General features: G+C 38.6%; 2 protein-coding genes across 11 annotated transcripts in view; both read right to left on the bottom strand.

Annotated features, from left to right (window-relative positions):
- The window catches only part of mink1 (misshapen-like kinase 1), a 36,055-nt gene extending 34,110 nt beyond the window's left edge, over positions 1–1,945 (bottom strand). For 3 of the 9 annotated variants that reach the window (XM_044223756.1, XM_044223758.1, XM_044223762.1), the window contains exon 1: positions 458–1,931. In XM_044223756.1, the coding sequence (XP_044079691.1) occupies positions 458–514 (57 nt within the window). In that variant the 5' untranslated portion in view covers positions 515–1,931. Of the gene's footprint in view, positions 1–457 lie in introns of all 9 variants that reach the window. The other 6 variants (XM_044223755.1, XM_044223757.1, XM_044223760.1 and 3 more) reach the window with 5 other exon arrangements.
- A 1,016-nt stretch (positions 1,946–2,961) lies between these two features.
- Positions 2,962–25,141, bottom strand: pld2 (phospholipase D2). 2 transcript variants are annotated; one of them, XM_044223746.1, is made up of 24 exons: positions 24,651–25,141; positions 19,156–19,316; positions 18,908–19,035; positions 17,539–17,681; positions 17,311–17,404; positions 16,632–16,697; positions 16,479–16,537; positions 16,130–16,375; positions 15,869–16,012; positions 15,683–15,766; positions 15,189–15,267; positions 14,960–15,070; positions 14,645–14,854; positions 14,367–14,523; positions 14,125–14,243; positions 13,495–13,608; positions 11,067–11,171; positions 10,414–10,502; positions 9,897–10,010; positions 8,733–8,779; positions 8,349–8,483; positions 6,238–6,391; positions 5,934–6,051; positions 2,962–5,807 (listed from the first exon to the last, which is right to left on the bottom strand). In XM_044223746.1, exons 2-24 carry the CDS (start codon positions 19,286–19,288, stop codon positions 5,583–5,585), a joined length of 2,874 nt encoding a protein of 957 aa, XP_044079681.1. In that variant the 5' UTR covers positions 19,289–19,316; positions 24,651–25,141; the 3' UTR covers positions 2,962–5,582. The 2 variants fall into 2 exon arrangements, with proteins under 2 accessions (XP_044079681.1, XP_044079680.1); XM_044223745.1 differs by having other exon boundaries at positions 24,759–25,141.
- Positions 25,142–26,628: the final 1,487 nt, after the last annotated feature.

Below are 26,628 nucleotides of genomic sequence, written 5' to 3'. Positions count from 1 at the left end.
AAAACAGCCTAATGATTAAACGATGAAAATGTTCAACATGGATACTGTATGTAATGAAAAAATAACTACATGACAGAAACCACGAAGTGTATCAGGTGTTGTGTGGGTAACAGACCTGAAGACAGGAGCAGCCATGATTTTATTTTATTTTGTTATTAACATACTAATCACGAAAAGTTGTCAGGGCTGGAGAATCTGATTCTTTATTATGTGTAGAAATCAGAGAATAACTTTGATGGGAATCTGTGATACTAAAACAGCACAGCTGCCTATAGCAATACCAGGCCAAGGGATGTTTATCTCACCTCAACTTTGTTGCGTGGGAGTTAAATGGTCGTGCTTGTGTCAGAGGCAAACTGACACTTCAGATCATATGACATAACATCTAATGAGTCCGTCTGCCATAATTTTACATGAATAAAGTGCAGCACTCTTATCTTGTAATAACAATACTCACCCTTAGAGCTGCGAGGTCTATGTCATCCAGGCTTCGTGTGGGGGCGTTTTCAGACATAGCTGGCGAAACTTAGTACGTTAGCTAACAAGTTAGCCAGTTATTTGACAAAAAGTACTTGGGGAAAATTTAAGTGGATGCTAAAACGAGCTTAAAAAGGGCTTATACAGAGAAAATACAGCAAAAGAGCTGTCAAATATGCTGAAACTGTTGCTGAACAACACGGTAGCACTTAGATTAGCAAACACATCGCAGATAGAGCTGCCACAGACGCACCCAGCTGGCTAGCTCACGTCAACTCTGGCCGAGAGCTATGTTATCCGCAGTTGTTTTACAGAAATGCCGGTTGCAATATCTGATCAAAACACATTCAACTTAAAATAAGATATTTCAACAAACTGTTAACGTCACCGTTAGCCGGCCATCGGTACCTTTCTAACAACTGGCAGGTTTTCAATGCGATGCACCTCCACTGTTGTTGAACACCTTGCTGCGTTCATTTTGACAAGACACCGTGTCTTTGCTGCTGTACAACATCTCAGCTAATGTTATATATGATGAAATGATGAGTGTCGCGGGGGAAAAAACTACCAGATAGGTCTGGTGTGCTACTGAAACATCCCTTGTTACGCCGCTAAAGTATAAAATAACATTTACGTCTCAGCAACGCAATGGTTGTTTTTAAGGAGAACGCAACGTCTGATGTGATGGCGTCCGGGTCCGTCCGCACCGCACCAGAACCGACTGTCAGGCTGTCATTATTTGCCTTAAATAGATGTCCTCCCTGAATATTACCTCAGGATAGGTGCGGAAAATGAAAATAATGGCCTCGTCTTTCCGACTGCAGTTGTCAAACTTATTAACACGACTTAAATATTCCTCAATTTCGGACAGAGCGCACGGTAACTGTTAATCCGAATACCGAGTCAGGTGCGCGCAGTCAATCTAACGATAACTGGCTAGCCAACGTCGCTAAGATAGCAGGCTAAATATTCTTTTCCACAATAAACTTTCCGTCTTCATCCATTTTCTGTGTTGACAGTCGCGCCTAGCACCACCAACCTTCCGGGGAAAACACAGGCAGGCAGACAGGCGGGCACTATGTTCTCGCCAGTCACCGTAATACTTGTAAGCTTGGGCCCTCGACTGTTTAAAGTTAAACGTTGTTTTCGTTCTCCAGCGTCCAAATTTAATGAACTTGTAGTTGTAGTCCAACGCTACAGATACGGTGCAATTTCAAACTGCGGCTAACAGTCAAACTTGTTATTTCGCCATGTTCTCCTTCCCAAGTGCTCTCTCCCACTCCCAGCCTGGTTGTAGTCTTGCGGGGTTGTACTGACGATTGGCTGCATTCAACACTCCTCAAGTGTTTTCGCCTCTTGTATGGCTACGGTGCTTCATCAGGGACAAATTACCTGAAAAATTACAGTGGCCCTCAACCTACGCAACTGTCTCCGTCTGCTCTGAGCAGCACAGCTGAGGTCATCCTCTGACGTACCTGTCGTGCACTAAACTACATGGTCACTGAACACACCCCATAAATAAGTTAAATCAAAATTAAGTTCTGCTTTATAACCAAACAACACACTGGAATATAACATCACTAGTGTGTCTTTTGTCATTAATAACTAAAGTGACCTCATCTCTTGCAGTTTTTCCTGATCTTGGTATAGCTCTGATGTGTCTGCCATCTTAACAGCTTTATGGTTGCTATAGTTATTTCTCTATTTAAGGCAGGCCTACCTTATCTCTAACAGATCATAATGCTTGTCATTAATGCATGATTCACTTTCAAAGCTGTACACCAAGAGCTTAAGAGAACAATCTGGTATGTCATTAAAAACTGAAGCTATTATATGGCAATAACCTGGGGGTTGCGTTGGTGTTTTACTGAACATTTCAGCATTCACATAGAAAATTTATTTTATTTAATTTGTTTAAATAGTGCCCATTTCCTGAGAAAACATATTCAGTCTCTATATCTACTCAGTCTCCAATTTGCTCTATGAAAATACATTATTTGATCCGAGAATATACAGATAAAGGATATAACAGGATATAAACCATTCAGTATACAATATCACAAAAAATAGGATTTTCCCCCCTCTTAGTTTTTCTTTTGCAAAGTGTTTCTACATGATATCAGTAGTTTCTGGCTGCACATCCAAACCAAGAGGGCAGGTGCTGAGCTGAAAGTGAGCAAATCATGAAATAAACAGATCGTACACTGCAGGGCTCCAATGTCCACTTATTTATTGCACCTAAAAAGTGGACATTGGAGCTCTGCAATGTGTGAGGTGTTTATTTGTTAATTTCATTACATACAATGTATGCTTATTTTCATATTTTGATATTAAATTCTCTTTGAATATGTTTATATTATTTACTTACATTTATTAAAAGTACAACTATACTGTATATTCTTGTATAAAAACAGTACACCGGAAGTTTGCCATTTTGATTTGAATAATTGTTTTGGCTATTAAACAGAGATATTAGATATTCACTTTGAAATTCCATAAAAAACTAATTTATTGAGGAAACAAGAAAAGTAACATACCTTAAAGTACAAGTTGTTCATAAAAGTACTTCAGCAGTTAAGAATATTTATTATCTCTCTACCCCTGAGTGTTAGTAACCTATACATCAGCAACTTAAAGGTAATAACCTAGATCTACAGATTTGCATACACAAAGGTCTTCACATGGTGACTGTTAATAGGGATGAGTTGAAAACCCAAGTTTGTATTAGTTATATACACATACAATTGTATTGGTAATGCTGGTTATTAGTCCATTAAAATAAAATTCATAATAGAAACAGTATAAGGTCACTTCTCAGTATATCACAAACATTTCTGCTGAATCTTTAAACAAAGAATACCACTAAAGGCAACCGTTTTGTGCTGTATAAAAGAGGCTAGCAAATACACAGTTTCTAATGTGCAAGGGCTCATAGTGGCTTTTAATATCTTCCAAAGGAAGGTGTGAATAATTCTGAAACCAGCAATGCACCATTTCTAAACATAGATGGTTTTACTAGCTCCTCTATGAAAAGTGCTTCAAGGCAGCGATCACGTGGGACAGTTGTCATCTGTCTCATTCACAGACAAGTTTGCACTGAAACCACCTCGGTAGTGTTGATGACTTGTGGGCATGTCTCACAAGCTTATGAAGCAGTGTGTCACTGGCTCTGTCATAGGTTCAACGAGTTTCCACTTTTTTGGATTATAAACTATGAAATGAAATACATGGGAAAGGGTTTTTTCCCATATTGCAAAGTCCAATGAGAACACCACCAAAATGCAAAGGACATAAAACATAAAGTCCCATTCACAAGCTTCATTGGCTGCCTCTCTGCTGGTTGTTCTCTAAAAACTCAATTTTTATATGATACAGGTGCTTTACAGAGGCACTGATAAAACGTGTTCCATGTGAGAAACCTTCATACATATAAAAATGCTCTCTGAATAGGACTGTTTTGCCTAAGTCTTCAATCTCAGGTTACAGAACTTCCCTATTTTCCCCTCACCTTGGTCAAACTCCTATTCTGTCACCCATGTCGTACAGATAAGGACACGTGCTTATCACATTTAGTTATTGCATAAAAGTAACTCAAACAAAACCTAAAATTCTTTGCGGCTTAAGATTAAAAATATGACTGGATGATGCTCCAGCCATGAGAATTGCAGCATGAATGACATGAAATCCACATTACATCACTACTCAGATACAGTGTTATGGCTAAATGTAATCCGCCAAAACAAATGCCTGGTGCAAGTAAATTAAAAGAGGGTCGATATGCAGGACATTTTATAGCACCTGAACACAGAATTGTGGACAACTGGCAGGTTTCCCACATGGAAATAGCTGAAAAATGCAATGGTCAAACAATATGTGTCTCTGCTTCACACAGCTTTCTTAAAGACAAGTGGACAGTGAAAAGTTCTGATCTGGATTGCTGACAACATGGTGAAATAATAATTCACTCGGTTGTCATGGTGACTTTAAAAAAAAGAAGCAACAATTAACGGTACATCAACCTAGCACCCTTTAATTATCTTGTCCTCCTTTTCTTTCCCTCCCACAGTTTTCCCACCTGATCATTTATCCAAAACTATTAAAATGACTGCTTCCACAGAAATTGGCAGTCCTATTTCAACATTATTACCTTCTATTTTCCAGTACACCATCCTGATTTAGTAAGTTATCCCTCTTATCAGTGCTCTCCCTTTTCTGCCCTATCCAGCCTTTATTTCAGCAACAATTCAGTCATCTCTTTATATCAGTCACCATAACAACCACAAATGTTCTGACAGATTTGCTGGCACTGCAGTGAGAGGTGAAGCCTCAGAGGGAGAGAGTGAGAGTAAGCATGAGAGAAAAATGTTGCAGTGTTTTCACTTTTTGTATTTATATTTTAACTGCTAGTCTACAATTTATTATTATTTTATTATTTATTATTCTATCTTACTTATCTGTATATATTTTAATATCTTCTGTTTATGTATGTTTTATTTTACACATGCTTTGGCAATGTTAACATCTGTTTCCCATGCCAATAAAGCCCAATTGAATTGAAGGGAAAATTGAGAGAGAGAGAGAGAGAGCGAGAGCAGAGCAAGAGCGAGAGAGAGACAGAGCCACCCACCCACCCAAAACCCTTACACCAATAACAGTACACTATGTTCCCAGATCATGTGAGATGCTTGATTTCCAATACAACCTTGCAATCCTCTCGTGACGCATACATTCATTTATGTGTGTTTGGCACCACCGCTAGCCCTGCAATTCTGATTGTACTGTGGAAGTTACGAAGCAGACACAGCCATCATGAAAAACTGGCCAGTACAGGTTAATAATCATATAATATCATAATAAAATCTAAATTTCAGTGGTTATGTTCAGACAAGCCCAGTGTCAGTCAAAAAGACTATATAAAAAAACATCAAAGATTAACAAATAAATTGTGTTAAAGTTATGTATTTTCCTCATCCTTGAAGTGCCAGTGTTGTAAATACTTTAGTGTACTGTGCTGAACATCAGGTGCACTGGAACTACATGGAGAAGTGTGTGGTACAGCAGCCCTTTAGCTGTTACGTAGTGGTCTGATGTGGGCTCAGCTGCAGTTATGTCCACAGCCCTACAGGAGCCATGCCTTCTTTAGTGCCCAGTGGAGGCAGCAGGTTCTCCTCACATAGGAACTTCAGGGGGAAGTGGACCAGCAGCCCTCGGACAGCCTTCAGCTCCTCTATAGCCTGCTCAGGGTCTGTGTCGCAGAGGCGTTCCTCACTGGAGTACTCCTTCAGCTCTCGCATGTTGTGGACAGTGTTGCAGGGCAGGCATTTGAAGACCTGTATCACAGCAGGATCGCAGCACAGACCAGCCAATGAGAACAAAGGAGAGGTTAGAAAACTGAAACTACACACTGCTACCATTACGAATAAAAAAGGTCTAAATGTCTTTGGTTTAATTTATACCTTGTCATAAATGGTGGCATTCAGTTTAGCAGCTTCATTCCAGGACAAGAAGAAGAAATCATCGCTGATTGGATCATCAATATTAATACTGGGGTCTGAAGAAGCTCCAACAAGAACACTGGAAGGGAAAATAAATAACAGCCAAAAAGTTCAGCAAGCACAGTTCATTTAAATAACACAAAAGTAATAATGTAGACTTTCACAATATGGTCCCTTTAAAACTGTATCATGTCTAGAGGTAGTAACCGTTCATGGTCATACATTAACAGAATGTCATTTCAGGAGTTACATATTTTGTCCTGACCTGAAACACTCTTTGCGCAGAGCGAGTGTGAGGGGTCCTGCCTGGTACTCCTTCCCTCCCATGATGGATGGGACCCGCTCTTCGTCTTCCACAAACACTGCCATCTCACTGTCTCTACTGCCCAGCATGCTGCGGTCATTGATGTTGGCTGATCCTAGAACATATGTGGAAAGTACAAGCATTTACAATCTGTCCATTCAGAGGCATCATTCTTCAGTCAAACCAGTATTCAACGCATGAAGCAACTATCAGAATGAATTGCTTTTTCATGCTTTTCAGGTTCTCTCTAGTTCAGTACAGTGTAATCTGTATATTTGTTGTTCAGAAATGGATTTGAAATGAAATGTTACAGGCTTATACTCTATATGATATGAAATCTGCCAGTGGACAGTTGTGAATTACGGGCACAACAGTGTAGAACTCAAAGCTGACAAATCATAGGGCCTGTAGAAGAAATTCAACTTTGGCAGTTTCAACCTAGTTTAACATCTTTAAAGTTATCATTCCTAAGATTTCAGTCCTTGACATACTTAATTTCGTCACAAATACGTTGCGTTTTCTGTGAATGCCTCACAGTAAAGGCCACCCCGTGTTTTGCTAATTGAACGCTTTTAATGTGAACAAGCACAGGTAGGAAAGGTAGGTAGGTTTGCATAAGCAGTAACTTAATACAATTCCAATACGGCATTAGGAGAGTAAAAAGCGAGACTGATACCAATGTGATAAAATTACAAACAATACGCTGGATCACATGCATGCATTGTTTCCAATGAATCCCTCATGCGTATCAAGGCAATTTGAATCCAGCGCGGGAATGGCGGACTCCACCACTAAGAATGAAAACTACTATATAGTGAGGTAACTGCAGAATGGAAATACATTGAATGACTTACTGAAAAAATGACAACCATAATTAATATCAAAAATGGGGTTTGATTTCATGAAAATCTTAAGGATTATAACTTTAAACGCACAGTATGTAATTTCTGCCGCTAGTGGTCTCTCACACCAAAACAATAACAAAAGACGTAGTTTGATGACGTCGTGAAGTAGAGTGGGATCATGGGAGTTGTTGCCTTTATTGTTGATTGCCGATGAAAATCTATCTGACGTGACTCAGGCAGAAATCATGTTCACGGATGAGATAATGTGTTAAAGTTTTATTCACGTTATGTTTAGTCACATTCGCCGACTTCCTTTCTCACTCTGACGTATCCTGTGTTTCCCCGGAAGTTATAGCAACTAGAGCGGGTAAAGGGGATGTGATGCCATTGACAGGTCCTCCTTTCAGGAATACGAGTGAAGTGGCTGCATGGTCTGAGTGGAAGGGAAGATAAATTTCACTCTATTGCTTGTTTAAATAGAGATAACTTGACAATAAAATATGTGCATGTGTATGAACCTCTAAAGAAGCATATTTGATAATATTTATATATACATATATAATAAAGGGGTTGTCTCTGAGGCAACGTTGTGCAGTTAGGCTACTTTTCTGAGTAGCTCAATGAAGGACTTGTAATGTGATGTAAAATGAAGGTCTTGGTCAGTGTTTTTTATGAACATATCCACTGAAATTCACAGGCAATGGACACGGGCAAAAGTGACAATTTTAATCATTGATACATTATCAGAGAGCCTCAATCTTCCAAAAAAATGGGATAATTCTTTTTTATGAAAAAACAATGTGTGCAATAGAGGGTTAAATTAATAAATTTACTTAATCCTGGGCCACTGTGCTTTATAACACCCTAGTTAAGGTGCTTAAACTTATAAATATTAAATGTCATCTTCTGAATTATACATTTTTATAAATAAATGTCCATATACTTATTCACTTGAATGTCTTCATTTTACCATGGTTATATTTGTCAGTTTTGAAAAGGGCTATTAAACTCTAGCAGAAATGTATTGATTAAAATACACTGTAGTTTCAAATCTTCATTAAAAGCATAGCATACATTCAAAGGCATTCATATAAAATATTTCAACAGAACTCAGCACTACTGTCACATGTCTGATTTTTATGGAAGGAGATTAGCTATTTTGTCAAGAAGCTCAATGATGACTCAAGGTCAAAATCTTTGAATGAGTTTGTGTCTGCGGTGACTCACCAATTATATAGCAGCGGTCATCAGCAATGAGGGTCTTGCTGTGAACATAGATGAGCTCTGTGACAATTGACTGGGAGAGCTGGGAATGTGTTCTCAGGCCGCAGAGTGTGATGTACTCCATCCACTGGTCCTCAACTGGTAATCACATTATTCACAAGAGATAAGCTCACAGACATATGGGCTCTTAAAATGGATGTGAAAAGAAGATGAACAAGTCAAGGATGAAAACGGAGACTGGTGGGCAGATACCTAGTACCAGCAGCTTCAGTTTAAAGGAGCAACACCAGGAGAAAGAAAGCCACACGTTAAGAGAGGAAACAGGTGGTATGTTGTGATGTCAGGTGGATTTTTGGGTTGAAATGAAAGCAGTGGCAGAAAACTCACCTTCCCTAAGTCTTGACATGATGGAGTGCTCCCCTCGGCACATGGTCCTAGGACATTAAAAATCCATTCAAATGAAGTAATTAACACAATGTGGGACAATAATATAACAATAAATCCTAAAAAAACAATTTTAGTAAACATAATGTCTTCTGTGAGTACACTTCTGGGAATTACCAAACCAAATTAAATTACATAATGTTCTAATGACCATTTTTGTCAGAATAACCTATAACTGGAAAAACAATTACTTCTATATTATTACACAGCTTTGTTGAATACTCGATTGTGATTGGTCAATTGCGGTATTCACGGTCTGTTATTTCTGAAGAGCAGACCGCTGCTATGAATAACAGACCGTTGCTATGGACGCAGTTCTGATTATAGACTCTGGAGTCCAATCATATCAATCTGCAGAAAGAAGTCCTGTGGCAAAAAAACGTTTTAAAATAATTTTTAAAACCTAAACCTAAACCTAAGTCCTGACCTGAATCCTATTGAGATGCTGTGGCATGACCTTAAAAAGGCAGTTCATGCTCGAAAACCCTCCAATGTGGCTGAATTACAACAATTCTGCAAAGATGAGTGGGCCAAAATTCCTCCACAGCGCTGTAAAAGACTCATTGCAAGTTATCGCAAATGCTTGATTGCAGTTGTTGCTGCTAAGGGTGGCCCAACCAGTTATTAGGTTTAGGGGCCAATCACTTTTTCACACAGGGCCTTGTAGGTTTGGATTTTGTTTTCCCTTAATAATAACAACCTTCATTTAAAACTGCATTTTGTGTTTGCTTGTGTTATCTTTGACTAATATTTCAATTTGTTTGATGATCTGAAACATTTAAGTGTGACAATCATGCAAAAAAAAAAAAAAGAAATCAAGAAGGGGGCAAACACTTTTGCACACCACTGTATGTCTATAAGGACTATATTAGCTACATGTATTGAACAAATAGAATAGAAATGTATAAACAGAAAAGGTCTTGAGGACACAAAACCTGTAATCCGCATCATTTCAGCACAAACAGGAGTCAGTGACAAAGCTAAGAAAAATATATATCTATATCAACTACAACTCTGCATGATTGGAAACATGTCTTTGAGCCAGATGAAAGTTCAGGCGTGGTGTTTTTCTGTGGTTGTGATGAATGATGGGAGGAAAAGGCTCACCTGTAAGTGAAGTGCAGAATAGCTTGGATGGCATTTCCACCTCCTGCACTGATGTCTCCCTCAAATCCAGGAAGCAGAGGAACCACCACAAACACTCTGTACTTCTTCTGCTCTCTGCAATAAGACATTAATGTCAACATGCACACTGTCCACAAGTGTGCTATTTAAACATTAAAGGGGACTATTCCCTTCACTCATATTTCTATTCTATTTCATGATTTGTTTCACTTAAAAAAAAATGCTGTTTCAATTGTGTAACACAGCTAACCAACATCAAGTAAGTCAAAAGTAACAAGTAATTCAATGATATTTTCCACTTAAAGATAATAAGATAGATTAGATAAAACTATGTAAGGAAAATGGTCTTTTCAGTTATAAAAAGGTAAATGCTGTAACATGTTTTAATCCACTTTAAGGACAGATTTCATGAAAATCTGCTTTATAATTTAAAGGTTCAAGAATGTGTGTATACAAAATGAATGAAGCACCACATCTGGCTAGTACACTCAAACCATACCTGTGTGCACGCAAGATTCGCTTCACGATTGCATCGCCGATCCCATTATAGATGGTCTTCCCATCGGCACAGCTGATGAAGAACTGGTTCTAAGGGCAGAGAGAAGGCAGATGGTGGCTCGGTATGAGGTGAGGGCTAAAACAGGTAGGTAGCTGGCAAGGAAGGGACCAAGCTGGGATTCACTTCAGACTCATGACACCTCGTGATTAGAAATACATTGGCTATAGAATCTAATCTACAGAAAATTAATGTGCCAAATGGTGTGCAAGTAAGTAAGAATCACCTGGTTAAACATTAGAAATAAAAGGAGGCCAATGTATACTTCAAATTAAACAAATATACTGTGTCTTTCAAATGTCAAATTTATTTTTTTATACAAAATAGAACCCATTCTTAGGTGCTGCTACTAAAATGATGAGGTTACAGTGACATTTTTTGCCATGTCTGCCCTTTGATTGTATCACTGCTATCACGAGGAAGAATTTGAGAGCCCACCACAAAGCAGGCTTGCATGATTTTGACAGGATTCGTCTGTTTAAATGTTGAGATGTAAAATAAATCATCAAAAAGCATAGATAGATGTTATAACTAAGTTCATTCTACGCTATGAGGTACATATTCGTCTGTAACTAGCCATGGCATTTCTGCGTTACCTCGATGTAGATGTAGTGCTCGCTGTTCTCGATGGTGTGGATGTAGGCGTTGAGGATCGAGTTCTCACAGGTTCCAGTAGACCAACGATCGACAGAGCGCAACACCTAAAACAAAGACATGTAACGTGTAACTAAATAATGTACTTTATTCAACTGTCATTGGAAACACATTATTATATTTATGGTGCATCATTCCACCACATTTCAAATTAAATATCCTACATTTTTGCCTTTACTACACTAATTTCTGCCACGGTTTTGTCCTTAAAGTGTTTCTTTAAGTAAATCTCTATAATATTAAATATTCATGGCTAAAAAAGCAACACTCGAAATTAAATGAAGAAAAACATCCTCTGGTATTATTTATTTAAGGGTTTGACACTTAAAAACTCATTCTATTAACTTGCTGTCACCAATAAACTTTAACATCCAAGTTTTGCACAGGAATTACAGAGTACAGGGAACATAAGTATTGCCACTTTATGTAAATAAAGTATATATATTTTTTAAGTAAGTACATAAAGTACTTTTTAAAGTTTCAGCTGTATTATATACTTGTACGAAACCTGAAACCTGAAACTAATGCAGTCATTTTTGGAGTAATTTAAGTTAGTGATGTAATCAGCTTGTTCTTTGCATTACCTTCTACTTTACTTAGAGGGACACTCTATAAGAGTGAGGCACTGTCCTTGAAACCTGAATAAGGGATCCACAAAACCTGATAGGAAAACTACGGCATAATAAGGAGCAAGGGATAGTGTTACAGGCTACCCCCCACAATAGAATAAAAGCTATTGTTACACAGCACTCACTGTCTGAACACTTACATATGATGTTGAGTGAGAATAATATTAAAAAAATATTTGGGACAAAAAATCCACTATATACACTATTTTGTCTTTACCATTTCCCAACAACTTTATTAGCTAATATGTCAGGTCTGTGTTTGTCAGCTTGTTTTGGAATTATTGTCCTCTAGTGGACAAAAACCGATTAACACATCTTTACAAAGTTGCTACATGTAGCATCTGTAGCATTATTCTAATATTAAATTAAGAGTGAGAACGATAACCTCTGTCTCATGCCAGTTGTGTTGCTAATGCTGGTGTTCCTCATAATCTGGACCACATTTCCCATGAAACTTGCCGCAAATACGATGCTTCCGCTTGTCCTCCCTCCCCGTCTCTGGCAGTGCATTTGTTTTCTCTGGCTTTACTGAACAGGATAAACATGTTGGAAGTGATTTTTTCCCCACAGGCTTTACTCTTGTTCCACCATCTGCCATTGCAAAAAAAACTCTGAATACTTTTAGCTGCACTTCAAATGCCAGAACAGTGTCTCTTTGTTGTACTGTAAAGGAATCCATCTGATTTTCATGCTAGGTCTGACTTGGTGTCACACAACGTAAAATGCAGAGAAGAAGCCGGTAGGGGCCTTCAATATTCTTGGCAATGGTCTTGTTTGTTTACAGTAATTACATTTCACTAATTTCCCAAAATAATATGGAGATCACCAGCAGCATGGTTTCTTCTATAAATACAAAATATGTGAATGTACTGTACTCTCTCTGTGTATTTCATTTCTGTTACTTTCTTCACATGAGAGTTCAAGGTTTCCAACCCTGGTGTTTTCCTGATCATCTTTAAACATCCCAGTGGAACTCATGGCTTGTGTGACATAGAAATCCATTTCCCACATGTACATTATGGTAGTTTTCTGTATTGCCATCATGTGTGTAAAAGGCTCTAGTGTAAAACCTCTCTCTGGTGTTCTCTTCAATGTTTGGTGAGCTTGTTTTACAACTGGCCACTGTTCTCCGGCAGAGCTGCCACCCATGGTGTATAGAAAGAAGGTCTGATTGATCTGGAATGCTAACATCACATGGGAACAGTCTTTGTATACGAGACTGTCTGTCTGTCTGTCTGTATGTCTGTATGTATGTATGTATGTATATAACTGCACCTGGCAGTGTTGTGACTTCCATGTACGAGGATAAATAAATATGCACTGTGACAAGCACTATAACTTACAACAACCACAAGGAAACACAACCTCTGAGCTTTCATCTGGCTCAAAGACATGTTTCCAATCATGTAGAGCTGTAGTTGATATAGATTTCCTCAGCTCTGTCACTGACTCCTGTTTGTACTGAAATGATCACATGGATCAAATGTTTCATGTCCTTGAGACCTTTTCACAGACTGTTTATACATTTTTATTCTATTTGTTCAGTACATGTAGCCAATATAATAGTCCTAGTAGACCTACATATTTATTAATTTATCAAGATTTTAAATAGCATTACATAGCATGCACACTGCCCATCATATACCCATTTTTCTGTTTTCCTCATGAAATCAAACAACTTTTTGCACAGGTGTTGCACAGATAGTGACGTGGTCTTTGGTGAATGTGTGTGCATAAATACCTGCACTTTGGCCTTCTTGGACCCAGGCACAGTGAATGAGAGCGAGCCAGCAGTACAGTGAGACTTGGGAAGAAGGTAAGGGTAGAACTCATCCTTGTACTTGTTTTTGAAGATCTAGAGAAGACAAAACAAATTAATGAAGACCAGATTTTTGACCTTCCTGTTAGTCAGGATTCCTACAGAAGCCTTGTATAAGAGTTAAATTAAGTTTATTTTACTACTTACAATCCGAGTCATATTGTTGTAGTTAAGTGTAGCATAATATAACATAGCAGAACCTGTGGTCAACAGCCTACAATTCCAGTAGGGCCACAACAGAGCAACACAAGTCTAAGATTGATTGTTTTAGCTCTATGTGATGACTTTAAATAAATATCAACTTTTCTTTACTTTGCTTACACCTCCAAATAACAGCTTTGGATAGTTACGGTATAAGATGTGTTAAAGCCATCTGAACCTTGTATATCTGTAGACTCATTTGTGAAGCAGAGCACTCATGTTCCAGTCTCTAAAATTATGTTTACAAAATTATGCTAACATGTACATATTCAGGCCAAAACTATGACAATAGTTTACAATAGCAATAACCCAGGCAGCTTTAAAAAGACAGAACTTTCCTTTGAGACAGACCTTGGTGAAGTTCCAGCGCTGGATGAAGTGGCGGGCTACATCCCTGGCAGCACTGCCATGAACAGCTGCAGACAGATCACGCCACGGCATGCGAGGAACTTGAGTACGGTCAATGTTATCTGAAAAAATATAAAAAGCAATCCTTTCAGCTCGCTACTCAGAGCCTCTTAGTGTGTTTGCATGAGTGTGTGTGTGTGTGTGTGTGTGTGTGTGAGATACTGAAGGACATTTAGATAACATACCTTCAAACGGTCTGTCCACCTCAGCCCAGTCTTTCCTGATGAAGTTGTTGTAGTCTTTGCCAAGCCACAGTTTAGTGTTGCGAGTCAGATCATCAGGGCCCTGCTCTGCTTGCTTATCTGGTTCAGATGGTTTTGGACCATCAGCCACACCATTATCCTGGTTAACAGAAACATCCGTTGACGTATTGAAAGCACGCTGGTTCATGAATTACTGTAAACATATTAATTTAATCAGCGGCAATCAACAAGCTAAAAAGACAGTTTCAACACGTTCTTACTCCTGTATCTCCTTTGGGCTCCTCCTCGGTTACACTGTTGGCTGTCTCTGTCAAACCCAGGTCAGTCAGCCGGTACTGGCTGTCATCCCACCTCCCAAACGCCAGGTCAATCCCCCCCACAAAGGCTACTGTTTGGTCAATGGCCACCATCTTTTCATGGTGAGCCCACAGGAACACCACAGACGACACATGGTCAGGATGTCGCATCACCTGATGGACATAAGGGGTTACAATTGACCTTAAAACATGAGATGAGGCCTCTGCTAATTGTGAAAGTGTAGTCTGTATATCAAATTATGTGGAGATGTGACAGACCTTGATGTTTGGGTGCATATTCATAAGAGTCCTCTTGCTGTGCTCACTTTTGATTTTGAGTGTAAACTCTACCTCTTTGTACAGCAAAACACACACTTTGACTCCTTGTTCCTACAGGAAAAGGTTCAAAGACAATGCCATTTGAAAAAATGATCATCACAGGTAATGTGAAACTTGAAAATCATTTAAATTGTATAAAAGAGAAGAACAAGACAGAGAGTGAACATACTGCTTTGCGTTTGAGTATCTCATCCAGGCGCCAGTAGTTATCAGTTGCTGGTCTCTTTAGGAACACTTCAGGGCTAAGCCTGAGAGAAAGACACATAAAGCTCTCCATCTATATATCTATTTTTTTAATATATAAATAAAATGACATTGGGTACAGCTGTGACCCAATTCATATTTTGTTTCTTTTCTGCTCCTCCAGATGAGCATACTCCATGTTCAGGTGGGAGGGACAGGTGAGCGGATATGTTGTTTGTTGTATAAAAAATCCCTGAAATATTAGTCTAAGTGCATGATCACTGTATTTTGTGCTTGTCAACATTTAAAAAAATAAATAATAATAATAATAATAATAATAATAATAATAATAATAATAATAATAAAAATAAAAATAGAAATGCACTTCATTTGTAGCTATAATATATTCAAATGGTACAATTTTTTGTTTGGTACAACAAAGCCTCTTCATCACCAAATCCAGATTTTGCTGACACTTACCACCAATCTGTGATGAAGATTTCCTCCTTGGCTTGTTCGAGAGCATCAGCCAGGTCTGCGAAGTAGCCCCTTCCATTCACGTACCTTCAAACGATATAATATGGACCATAAAAGTTTAGCAAATGAGTATGAAATTTGAAGACGGATAGTTGTAAATCTCAGGTAGACGTAGACTACGTATCTGACCATTTAGTGAGTGTGTTCTCCCGTGGCGGAGCAAACCCCTCGAAGCGTTGCACTTTGAGAAAGTCACAGGTTTCTGCCAGCCGGTTGATTTCATGACTCCACCAATGAGCCTGTCTATAGCTGCTGCATTTGATGATCAGACTCCTGAACAAAAACAAACATGCACACATCTATGTATCACAAACACAACGTAACCCCAGGCATAAATACATACAATACACTGGAGCTCTCAGTGCATAGGCAAACACACAGCTGACCTACCGATTGAAGTTCTCAATGCAGACTCCATATTTGGTGTCTGTGTAAGCACGACCCACTTTCACTTTGAACTCTGGGTCAAACAGCAACACAAAGTTCATTCTGCCGTTGTCTTGGTTCATATACATCAGGAAGGAGTCTTTCACCACCAGCCAGCGCCGTGACCAGCGGAAACAGAACTGATGATGGCCAATGCAGTTCAGGCCTTGGATCCGGTGGCCACCCGACCTCTTGAAGATGGGTCCCTCCCTGAGACAAGTTGACAAATGTTGCACAATAAATTTATATCATGCACTTAGTCATTTACCCCACTTTTCCTTGTGTCTCACACACTCTCAAGAAGTTTGCTTACAAGCCTTTGGGTCCAAGATCAGTGACGAAGGAGAGAGCACTGACAGAGAGGAATTCCAGCTGAAAAAAGGCAGATGAGAAAATGCTACAATCATGCTACATGACATCCACTTGGCATGTGTGTATGTATGTATCTTTGTTTTAAAGCTATTACCATGCTGTGATCATTCCTACAGAACACGTTCTCCAGCAGACCATTCAGGTACTCCTCAAGGTATTTCTGCAATAGAAAAGCAAGATAGATATATATATATATATATATACACACATATATATAAAATAAAAGTTATACAATTTTGAAATGCAACTCGACACACAATAGTCATAGAGTGAAGTCATGTGCAAGTGAGTCAATGGGATTGCCTGAAACTGCCACATTGCCATTGTGGGCCATACAGTAGTAACTGGTTTTGTTGTGTAGAGCTGATTTGTTACAGTATTTTTTTTCACAAAAAAAGTGGCACTCCCAAAATATATACAATATTTCCTTGTGATATTAATAAAGTATCTGAGCACTATGACATTAGGCTGATCAGTATGTAAAATAAATAAATAAATTGATCAGCCTGAATAAGGACTCAGCAAAGACCAACACAGTAAAAATGAGAGCCCTTATTAAAATAGTTTATTTTCCTTATATGTAGTTAATACAGAACACCAATCTTCTTCTTCAAATAAAATAGATTTTACAATCTTGCCACAACAACAATTCTGCACACATCATGTGTGTGTATTCAAAGGGATTGTTTATGTTTATATATATATGTACACGCACACACACACACACACACACACACAATACTGTGTATGTATCCGATTGGTTTGTTTGATACCATTTTGCTGGATGTCCTTCTGGTCCGTTCAGTCCCATGTAGGCTGGGCATTTCCTCTGACATGGCTCTCAGCTGCTGCCTCTCCTTTGCAAACCTTTGAGAGAAATTTGAATGTTGAATATACTGAAAAACTCAAAACAACCCAGCACACTACTCAATTTCGATTGCACGTCTCTCCGAGTGAGAGGTTGATTTGCATGATTCAGAGAAACAGATTGGTACACTGACCTTCCCAGAGGCAGCAAGTGAAGCATCATCTTGTGCTTGTAAAGGTCTCGATGCAGCTCCTGAAAGTGCTTGTACTTCCTCTTCACTGTCCAGTGGAAGTGGCCATGTGTTAGCCGCACTGTGTACAGGGTGCCTACATGGACCTGGAGGGACATTATTGAAATTATGTACATAACTATGATGGTTTAAAATGAGAAAAATCAAATACTAAAGAAAACCAAATGACAGAATAGCATTCACTGAATTGAAATGACTTACTTAAGTTTTAATTTAATCACACATTTCTTATTTCACTAGAGACTGTTTGAATAACCTTTTTTTAACCTGTGTCTATTTTCATAGTTTGGCTTTCCTTCTTATCAGCTATGGTTACATTTTCCTCAAAAATGTTGTTGCTTAGATCTGGGTAACACCACTAGCCATAGCTTTACCTCAACATCCAGTAGGGGAAGAAACACAAAAGGTTAAACAGCCAGACAGGTTAAAGCTGTAAAACTGCAAGTACAGTAGATCAGGGTTGAACCAGGAAGTAGCTCTTCCAGATCTAATATACATGTACACTGTACAGTTTGGGTAACGTAATGTTCATTTTCTTCACATAAGTACTGTAGAAATATGGTTAACATGTGGACCATTTTAAAACAATTTTGAGTTTCCAATTCCCCTTTTTAATTAAAATACCAATGTAGAAATGCAGCATGAAAGTTCAAGGAGAAAAGACTGTGTCATAATTATAAAATGGCCTCCTGATAACTCAAATATTTTGTTAAATGAGGCCCCTACCTTCAGAGGCACCAGCAGAAAAGAAAAGCATCCAAGAAACACCCACTTCCCCAAACACTCTCCACACTACACTCACCTGTTCTACCCTAACATTGCATCTGCACTTAAAATGACACTCAACGCAAAGCAACTTTAACAATGTCATTTCCAGCCTACCTCTCTATCTGAACAGCAGTAGGCTGATATATAAGAGTCTGGCTCAAAATAAACACCCAGACAGCAGTTCAATAAGCACACAATAAAGTTTGATCTGTGTGTTTTACTACTTTCACACATTTGATATGACATAATGTCATTATGGTAAAGTACAGTTCAGTTTAACTTCAGTGTATTTTCAGCCAGGCTTGAAAATAATATTGAAAATCAGATATTAAAAAGTGGTCATGGGTTGGTCATAAGTTGGTCTATAAGACGTTAAATAGCAGAAACCGTTTTGACATGGTTATAAAGAGTGACTAATTAAAGTTAAATTTGTCATCAAAAGCTTTCTATGAATACTAATATCCTTTCAACAACCAAACCAACAACCAAAAGAAAAAATGCAAATGATTTTCCATATATAATAAAAAAAACGTAACAGATGTACCTTTGAGCGAGTAGTGTATTTCTCTGTGTTGTCCACTCTGCATGTTATAGGGATACCAGGCATTAAGTGAGGTACACCCTCCTCTTTTATTTCAGGAAGATGATGCACCACAAGGAAAGGACGACCCTCTGTCATTTGGAAGATTAGAACATTTTAATGAAATTCTTCTGATACAGCCATTAGAGTTTCAATGGGAATCTCATACTTTAAGTTTAATGTATTTATAAAAAAGGGACTGTTTTTCGTACCACTGCTGGACATGAGGCCATCTATCTCGTCTGGACTCAGACTGTTGTTGTCGTGCAAAAAGCGCCTTCTGGCCAGGGTTTGGGCTGTCGAGCTTTGAGCCACTGGCTCGATCACATCCCCTGGACTGGCCATCGCACTGTTGTTGGAAGTGCCAGCTGCCCTGGTGTAAAGACAAAAGAAAAGGGAGTTTTACATTTACAGTCCAGAGGTTGCGCATATTCTCACCACTATGCACACATCATGTCAAACTAAGACCAACCTCTTCATACAGACCACAGCAGATTGAGATTTTAAAGTCACAAGCTTGAATTTAACAGTATTTCATCACCTTGAATAAACAATGAAGGGATTCAATATTCCAGTAAAGGCAAAAGTGCCATATTTTGCAGGCAGCAGCATAACTTACAACACTGCAACTCCACAGACTGCAAGTTTAAGGTTTTAGCTGCATTAACTGGATAAAATTATCTTTGTATCATAGTATATTCATAGTATATTTTATATTCACTGAAGCACTTTCATGGATGCTAGTGTAGCTGTAGTTCAGTGGGCTGTAACTTTCATCAAAGTTTCAGTTCTATGTACACATTATTAGTTTATCTCTGTGTTTATCTGTATGGTACATTATAAAACTAGAAGAAATTCATGGCTGAAGTCATTTAAAAGTATATGTATATACAGTATCTGAAGCAATGTATTTGTTAACCATATGCCTGTAGTAATCATTTGACTGAGCAGTGGTACTTTCTGTGGTATTTGGTACTTTCCGTGGTTTGTAGCAGTAGTGTATGAACTAAAAATAACACCAGTAGATGAAGCAGCAAGAGCAGGAGTAGCAGCAGCAGTATTTTTAAAATCAGCAGCAATTGCATTAGTTGTGGGAGTAATAGTAGCAGCTGCAGTATCAGTTGCATTAGCTGTACTGAGTAGCAGTAGTAGTAGTTATAAAAGCAGCAGTAGTACTATAATTGAACCAGCAGTTGTAGCATTTGCTGTCAAAGTAGCTAAATAAGAATCAGATGTAATAATAACACAGATATATCTGGAAATGCAGTTAGTAGTAGTATCAGATTATTTCACAAAACGCAAGTATTCTGAAATAATCTGACAGTTCAAGCAGGTTCTTGAAGTGACTCTAATCCTTGCGGACAGCGACATATCATGATCACACAAGAAGAGGCATTCAAGTACAACTCAGTATCACACCAGTCAACAACAGACTCTGTAAAGTTAGAAAACAGAGAGCATTCATACACCGCAGGTGACTTGTGGTGTTTACCTGTTGATCAGGTCATCAACATACTAGAAGTCTAGGACACAGCGACCGGTGAGGGGAAAGGGTGTGTGTGTGAACTCTTTTGCAAAGTGTGTGGGTAGATGTCTTTGAATGGCTGAATGGTTCCCGGGCAAGGAGGCAAAGGGGAGGGAAAATGTGTGTGTGTGTGCGAGTGTGTGTGTGTGTGTGTGTGTGTAGGAGGGAGGAAGGGAGAGAGATTCTGGGAATGAAGATGAGGATCAAACATCTAAGAATCACATTACATCTAAATCCTAAATAAAGACAGTGTGAGGCAGTAATAGATTGAGATAGAAAACAACAGAGCAAATTTCAGTGTTCATTAATAGTTTTGATTCCATGAAAAATAAAAACTGTCGCAACTATTGTTGTATTTGACACATTACACCATGTCTTTTTGATTCACCGCAGAATTCTCACTGAACTTCCTATTGTGTGCCTCTACTAACATCTATTATTTAAACTTCCTAATATTAGTGGTAGAGATTTAAGATCAAATAGAACTGTCTTTATCCTGAGGGAAAGTGTTGTGCAGCAGTTGCAGTACAAAGTAGGAAAGAGTGCAAATATAAAAAGGTATTTTTGGTCAAGATAAGTGACACTTCACAGCACTACGTGAAACAAATGGCAGCAAAGTTTTCACTTTGCCAAATTGTGTCACATAGACTATACGGTATATCTTACACAACAAAAAGTCACATTTGTCAACAAACCAAGGCTTCACAGTGGCTAAAACCTACTGTAATTATTTGTATGCTTATGTTAAATTAACTTCATGGTGCATTCAAGAAAACGCGTTATGGAATGAGAGCCAGTCCAGTGTGTTTCTCCCATCAGGACCAGTAAAAGCAGGTAAAGGCCGAAACACTGAACACTGGGTGGGTACATCACATGTACTGTACTAGCCAAAGGCTATTGGCAGCTTCTAAAGACTTAAGTAGCGGCAATAAAAAACAAAGGACAAGCGAAAGATGACAATAAAACAACCAAAAGTCATTCATCTCACTAAAAATGTTTTTATTTTAAAAGTACATCTTCTGATCTTAACACCTTATGGTGACCACAAAGTTTCCTCCCACCTCTTTGCTGGTGTATTGTAACTTAGCACAGTCTGAGGTTGAGTTTGAAAACATCAACAGTGAGCTGTGAGGAAACTTCTGGATTCTGAGACGCTACTAGGTACTTTGGAAATCAGCCCCCAGTGCAGCACATACTACTGGTTGTACAAAATATTTGCTTTTTAAAATGTACACAATCACAAGGGAGGAGATGTGACAGACAGGAGTAGAGCATTTAGCTGAGATAATGGCTCGCAACTCCGTAACAGGAGGCTCTCCCTTATATTCTATAAATTCAGATGATATAGGTCAATGGAATTATTGATTAGTGAATACACTGCTCATGCTCAAGGTTTGAATATATTACCTGTACAGCCATAGGTTTGTAATGATTCACTACTGTGTGTGTGTGTGTTATCTCAGTTACTGGTATCTCTATTTCCTTCATAACAAATATCTTATTTTAACTAAGTGTTTTGTTGGATGCAGCTTTTTACTACATAAGAGTTAAGGTTTTACAACTGCTGAACAACATTCTTGAGTTTCTATCATCTGGTGAAGAACTTAATTACCATTAAGACTAATCTGTTGCTGTGATGAACAAACCTATACCAAGGTCATTTTTTCAGAGCTATTGCTGCACTTTTCCATGCTTTTTTGTTGTTGTTTCAACATATAATCCTAGATCTTTTAAGGTCATTCAGCAATGTAAGTTGACAGTAAACCCTGTCATTTAAGTTCACTTCCTGCTGTTTGTTGAGACATATGTTGTCAAAACAATTTTTTCTGTTTGGTCGGTTGAGTGCTATGCAGTAGCAGTTCGTACTTGCCATGAAGGATACATAATATACAGTACACTGGAGACTAATCTTATGTGGTGGTACAGATTCCCCAGACTTCAGCTGATCTGGAAGAAGCCTGAGAACCAGTTCCCAACCACATCAAAATACAAAAAATATTTACTTGGAGAAGGAGAAACAAATCTCACAAGTGCCTTCACAATGAAAAAAAAAAAAGCCTCCTTAATAATAATGAACAAATGCCTCTTCAATTATAATTAAATGTCTCATCGATAATAAGAAAACTGAAAGATAATTTTTTCCTTTACCCACTGTTAAAGTTTACCCAAATTAATTAGACAAAAGGAAATGAGTATTAAAGGAGGTTTCAATGAAAATAAACAAAACCTGCAATCAATAGGCTATCGTCAGGCAAGCAAAAACTCTCGAGGAAGGATCAGAATGAGCTATATGTGTAATTCCCCACCTCTCTTAAGCCCCAAAGACAGGGCATAGTCACACTCTGGGGGAGGGGGATGCACCAAGCTGCTCTCAATTATTACTTAGGAGCCAGTCCCAACACCCTGCGCAAGTGACAGGTGATCTGAATAACCCCCCAATCAACTCAGAGGAATTTCAACGTTCAGCCAAAATGAATTGGGAAAAGGGAAATGACAGCAAGCGCCAGAGAATGGGTGACTGCTACAGAGAAGTCTGGGGTTCACTTGGCAAGGATTTCTTGTTTGTTGGAGTGAAACTTTGTCCACACTATTTACTCAGGTTTCCCATCTGTAAAATACTACACTATACACCCACCTGGGGTGCTCTACAGCATGAGCAAAACTGGCCAGAAGAAAGTGCTATTACTGATGGCCAAGCCTCATCTTACACAACAAATAGTCATATGAGTATAAATCTTAGTGTGTGTATCAGTAGTGCTGGATCAGTAACCACTGAATGTTGCCAGCAGCAGTGATTGACAAGGCCATGGGATGATTTAAGGCCCCTGTGTGAAGGATTTGGAGATTTCTGACTTTGGTGACTCCCAGTGGTTTTATAAAAAGCAAAACACCTGGCTGACACACGGGGAATGCAGATTTTTAGACATTTAGAAGGACGGGAATGTTGAGAATGATCAAGCAACACACACGATGCACCAATTTTCATTAGGATTGTCTAATTTTTCCACAAACAATCAGGATAATTGAAAGGTGGCTACATCACATGGAAATACTACACATAGGGCCTTTAAAGAGCAACTTGACACAAATTTCTATTTTACAAATTATTTTGCAACGTTTCAAAGTTACCATGACTACAGTTATCTGAATATGATCTGATTCATTATTCTGTTTAGCCTATATTATGATCCTAAATTATGAAATGTTAATTGTCCCTCAGGCACAACTAGTTTTTGTCTGTCTGCAACTTCTTATAGGAGCATCAAGGTACATGCAGTGTAATACTGACTAAAAAGGTGTCATTTTCAATAAATTTGCCTGCTAATGTTTAAGTTCCCTGCTGTAGGGGAAAGTTATGTTTTGCATAATTTACCTGCTCTTTTACAAACAATATATGCATGGGGCCTTTAAAGACATAAGGAGCTATGGCACCAGACTCTGAAACGTGCAGCTAAATTACAGGATCTGAATATTTTTTTCATAAATTCTTGGATGACTAAAACAACAGTGCTGAGTCAACTCTTGTCTGCGCTGGTGCCCATCGGATTTCCCCGAATCTGCATAATTGTCGCCCAAAATAAGGACTGTTTCTGACTGGTTCTAACGTTTCACCACATTTTTAACCCATCACAGTAAAACGACACTAGGACTCACAAGCTTTTTTAACATGTTTTATGCCAGAAGTTTGGAGAAACACACGCACTTTTGCCTCTTTTTTTGAGAGTGGATGGGAGTTTGTATAGGGTTGTACGGTGTGCTACTGCTCCATCAGAACACGTTTTTTTCAGTTCACACCAGAATCTGTATGAGACACTCTCTTAACTTACACAAGGTGTTGCTGTAAAGTCGTTTTAACAGTCCGGATGTCAAGGCTAACATACTCTGGCTGTAGAGGATGAAAATGCTGAAGGCTGAGTTTTGTCGTCTCCACCCATTCCCTGGTTTTCTACAGCGCCGCATTAACACAAAAAAACTACACCTAAATGTACGAAACTACGCAACAAATGTCACCTAACGAAAGTGATAAAGGTATTTACACATCACACCACCAGTATGTAGGTGTTCGTGCCTCGGTGATGTGCAATCTGCAGCTGGACAATATTCAATCGGCCACTGAAGGCTGCGACAGATCAGACAGAGGAGTGAAATATGCGTCCAGTTTGGGCCTAAAAAGATACTTACTGTCAGTTCAAATACCACCACGGCTCAGCATACACAGCTATTCCACACGCGGGACAAAAAGATACAATATATATTCAGACTAAAAAGTAATGTTTCATTTTAACTTACTCCAGTCAGTGTTGTCTTAGGGGCGATCTGTAGCCTATTCCCGTAGGCTAGGTGGCGAACACTTAAGTCCCTCCCATTGGGTGTCCAGCGGGACAGTATTGAGGAAAATAGAAAAGGAAATATCATAAAATGTGGAAGCTTTGTCACATGACGCAGGTCATTCGCATTTGTTCTATTTTTAATCAGATAAACCACGAGGTATTGGTCTGTTAAGAAACCAAACAGTGTTTTCCATATTTGTGCAGCCGGGTAGAAAGCATTTAAGCAGGCAAGAGGAGATGGACTGTTGATACTGTGAGCTCGGCCTTCGCTGCCACGACTCAAACGTGGACTTTCAAAAGACTAGGCGCCATCAGTGTAAACCAGTCCAAGGTTTACACAGGAATGTAAGTCGATGGAGGGGCACGATGAAACTAACATGGTTCGTTTCTTTAATCAATTGTTCAACGTGAATCACGGAACGTATCACGAGATTTCCGGTTAGGATTTTCAAAATGAAAAAATCTTATTAACTGAAAATCTGGCATGGACCAAACTCACCTCTGATATGTGCTTTCATAAGCAGCCCTGTGTTTTGTCGAAGGTGATTTTTGTTAACTTTAACGACGAATAAAAAAACGACACAACGTTTTAATGATTTTATAGTTATACAAAAGAAGACACACCGGAAGTACGCATGGCGCCAGATTCAGGTAGGTTTAGCTTTTCTGACACTTTGGTCTATTTTGAAGACAAGCCACAAAATACGCTTTTGTAGGAAAGATTAGATGAAGTCATATTTTATTCGAAACGTTTGACGTTATGACTTATTCATCCGTACGCATAATAATTGTGTTTAGACTGATATTGTAACTGCTCTGTCAAGTATGTGATGACACATATGCAAACTGACCTAAATCTGGGTAGTGGTTTGCGTGTGACCAGCCTATCACTGACAATACAAAACAGTTCCAACCACACTCTTATCAAGACGGTTGTCAAAATGAACATTGCTACAAAGGATTCAGGCACCTTTCACAAACTGGGTAAAGTTTTTAGAAGACTGCACACAGCCTGGCTGACCAAATACAGCTTCAGACCCTATTCTGTATCAGTTAACTTCATGACTGCTTCACATGTTCCCACAATATATAGCAATAATGTTAGATTGTTCATTATTTGTCATGTGCACAACAATAACAGTGAAGCAGTAGTTGGCAATGAAATGCTTGTTCTCAGGCTCCCTTCAGCAATGCTCATACAAAAATGTACAAAAGAAAATCACACAAGTAAATGAGAAATAGAGAATCTAAGACAAAACATAAATAGTGCAAACGTTAAATTATAGGGAAAAAAATATAATATTGCCTATATAAAATATAATATTAAATATAATACTGAGGTTGTGCAGTAATGTAGTAAATGTATGTGATTAGTGAGAACCGGTTATGTACAGGTAGGAACAGAATATACACAGGTATGCACATAAATATATACTGTGATGGTTTACACACATATGCATATATACATACATGCATATTAGTATCACTACTTTCCTGGGAGTAGGGCCTACTTATTTTGTTGGACATTATACTTGTTATCTAAATTGGACTTACCTCTGTAGGCTAATCCTCCTGACTCTATGTTTCTGTGTTACAACTTAGTGTTTTTGTAATTACCAATGTCCTTCCTACATATTGCATGTCCAGAAGCGGGCGGTCTCTCCTTATTTCCTCTCCCGAGATATCTCACATTATTTCCTGTTGTAGTAGCATTTGTTTTAGTGGTGTTCTTCCTCTTAATGAGCTTGTGGGCTTGTAAGCTCAATCAGACATATTGCATATGATATTGGGCTATACAAATAAACTGAAAATTTTGACTGAGGTGGACT

This window comes from Siniperca chuatsi, linkage group LG14 (assembly GCF_020085105.1).
Source record: "Siniperca chuatsi isolate FFG_IHB_CAS linkage group LG14, ASM2008510v1, whole genome shotgun sequence".
NCBI lineage: Eukaryota > Metazoa > Chordata > Actinopteri > Centrarchiformes > Sinipercidae > Siniperca > Siniperca chuatsi.
The sequence above is the reverse complement of the archived record's forward strand: the minus strand, read 5'-3'. Positions and strand labels throughout refer to the sequence as shown.

Excerpts from the sequence above, each read along its gene's own strand:
- pld2 (XM_044223746.1), bottom strand. The coding sequence starts at position 19,288 with ATGGCCAGTCCAGGGGATGTGATCGAGCCAGTGGCTCAAAGCTCGACA. Across the intron at positions 16,538-16,631 it reads GTAGGAATGATCACAGCATG|CTGGAATTCCTCTCTGTCAG; the intron begins GTAATAGCTTTA and ends GCCTTTTTTCAG. Across the intron at positions 8,484-8,732 it reads CATGTCAAGACTTAGGGAAG|TTGAGGACCAGTGGATGGAG; the intron begins GTGAGTTTTCTG and ends TGTGATTACCAG.